The sequence below is a fragment of the Galendromus occidentalis genome, unplaced genomic scaffold, assembly GCF_000255335.2.
Source record: "Galendromus occidentalis unplaced genomic scaffold, Mocc_1.1 scf7180000076097, whole genome shotgun sequence".
In the NCBI taxonomy this organism is placed as follows: Eukaryota; Metazoa; Arthropoda; class Arachnida; order Mesostigmata; family Phytoseiidae; genus Galendromus; species Galendromus occidentalis.
The window spans coordinates 1-1,704 of NW_003804086.1; the positions used below are offsets into that span (position 1 = coordinate 1).

General features: G+C 53.9%; 1 protein-coding gene across 1 annotated transcript; it reads left to right on the forward strand.

Moving 5' to 3' along the window:
• Window positions 1-267: 267 nt before the first annotated feature.
• On the forward strand, window positions 268-1,107 carry LOC108865089 (uncharacterized protein YjiN-like). The gene has a single exon (XM_018641755.1). It carries the CDS (start codon window positions 268-270, stop codon window positions 1,105-1,107), a length of 840 nt encoding a protein of 279 aa, XP_018497271.1.
• Window positions 1,108-1,704: the final 597 nt, after the last annotated feature.

The following is a 1,704-nucleotide window of genomic DNA, read 5'->3' on the forward strand; positions in this document are numbered from 1 at the left end:
TTTGTCGGGGGCATCGCGGATTGGTTTGCTGTCACAGCCCTGTTCCGACATCCGCTTGGCCTCCCTATCCCTCATACGGCCATACTGGTGCGACAACAATCGCGCCTCGCGGATGCGACGGGTCGATTCATCGCCTCCCAATTCTTCGGAGAAGAGGAGGTTCGTCACGCACTCGACGCTTTTTCACCTGCATCGCAAATTGCCTCACGTTTGCAAGATGAGGTATTTCGGGCCTCATGCGTCAGAGTGATACAGCGAATCCTGTCGATGGGACTGGATCGTGTTGAGGATGGCACAGCGGCGACGGCGATCCGCAACAGTTTTGCGATGCTCATTGAGGGAAAAGCCACAGGCCCGCTGGTCGTCAAAATACTTCGCAGTTTTGTGCAGGATGACCTTCACAAAGAAGCGCTCTCCTTCCTCCTTTTACGTCTCAAAAATGCGCTTGAGGAAAAAGAAGACACCTTGCGAAGTTTTATCCAGAGGCGGGTCACTGAGCAGGGCGGGCGCGTGGTTGGATGGATGATCGGCCCCTCCGTTGCCCAAAAAGTCATCACTTCACTTTACAATGAACTGCAAAGAATCGATCCGTCCGACCCTGAAGTCCGTGAAAATGTGACGGAATGGCTGAGGAAGGAAATAGATCTTCTGGAGAGGGATCCTGAGCGTCGGGCAAAGGTTGAAACAGCTCTCACTCAGATTTTGCGCCACGACAGTATTCTCGCCTGGAGCGGTCAGATCTGGCGGCGTCTTAGGACGCGCATTGAACAGGACAGCCATCAGGATGATGGCGTGACGGCCGGTTTTATCGACGCATCGCTGATGAGCTTATCCCGTTATCTCCGGCATGATTATGCGCTCGTCCAGAAAGTGGACGGCACGGTCTCGACGGCGTTTACGCGAATGCTGCCAAATATCCGGGACCACCTCGCAAATTACGTCACCGATGTCATGTCTAAATGGGATGGTGCGAGTTTGGCACATCGTATAGAGGAGCGTATTGGCAAAGATCTGCAGTATATTCGGATCAATGGCACGCTTGTCGGCTTTACGATTGGCGCAATTCTCGAGGCTGTGAGCCGGGCATTTCACTTCCCAATGGGCTGATCCCCAACGAAAAATCTAAAAAAAGCCTTGACTGTCCGGGACATGAGGTCCATCTCCTTCATGAAAGAGGACTCATGCAGTCTTGAATGTAAAGGCTGCGATTTTTGAGGAAAGCGATGCTCAGATTATCCAAACTTGCTGATTACGCGGCTGTGCTTCTGGTGCAATTAGGTCGATTGGACAATCTCGCGACGGCGTCATCGCTGGCACAATCAACCGGTGTCCCCGAGCCGACCGTCGCGAAGCTCCTCAAAGGTCTGGTGGGGGACGGGCTTGTTACATCTTACCGCGGTGCGCGGGGTGGATACAGGCTTGGTCGCCCTCTAAAGGATATCTCGATCGCATCGGTTATCACATCGGTCGACGGTCCGATTGAAGTGACAGCCTGCGTCAACGGACGTTTTTGCGATGCGGGTGCACTTTGCTCCCTCTCAGGGCATTGGGATAAGGTCAACGACGCTGTTTTCAATGCTCTGGAATCAATCAGTCTCGCCGATATGCTGCCACCGCTTGAGAAACAAGGCGGAGCCAGTGGCGGCAATTGTCGATACAAGCCCGCGTTATGAGCAGGGGGCTTCCTGATGCCTGCCACGACGG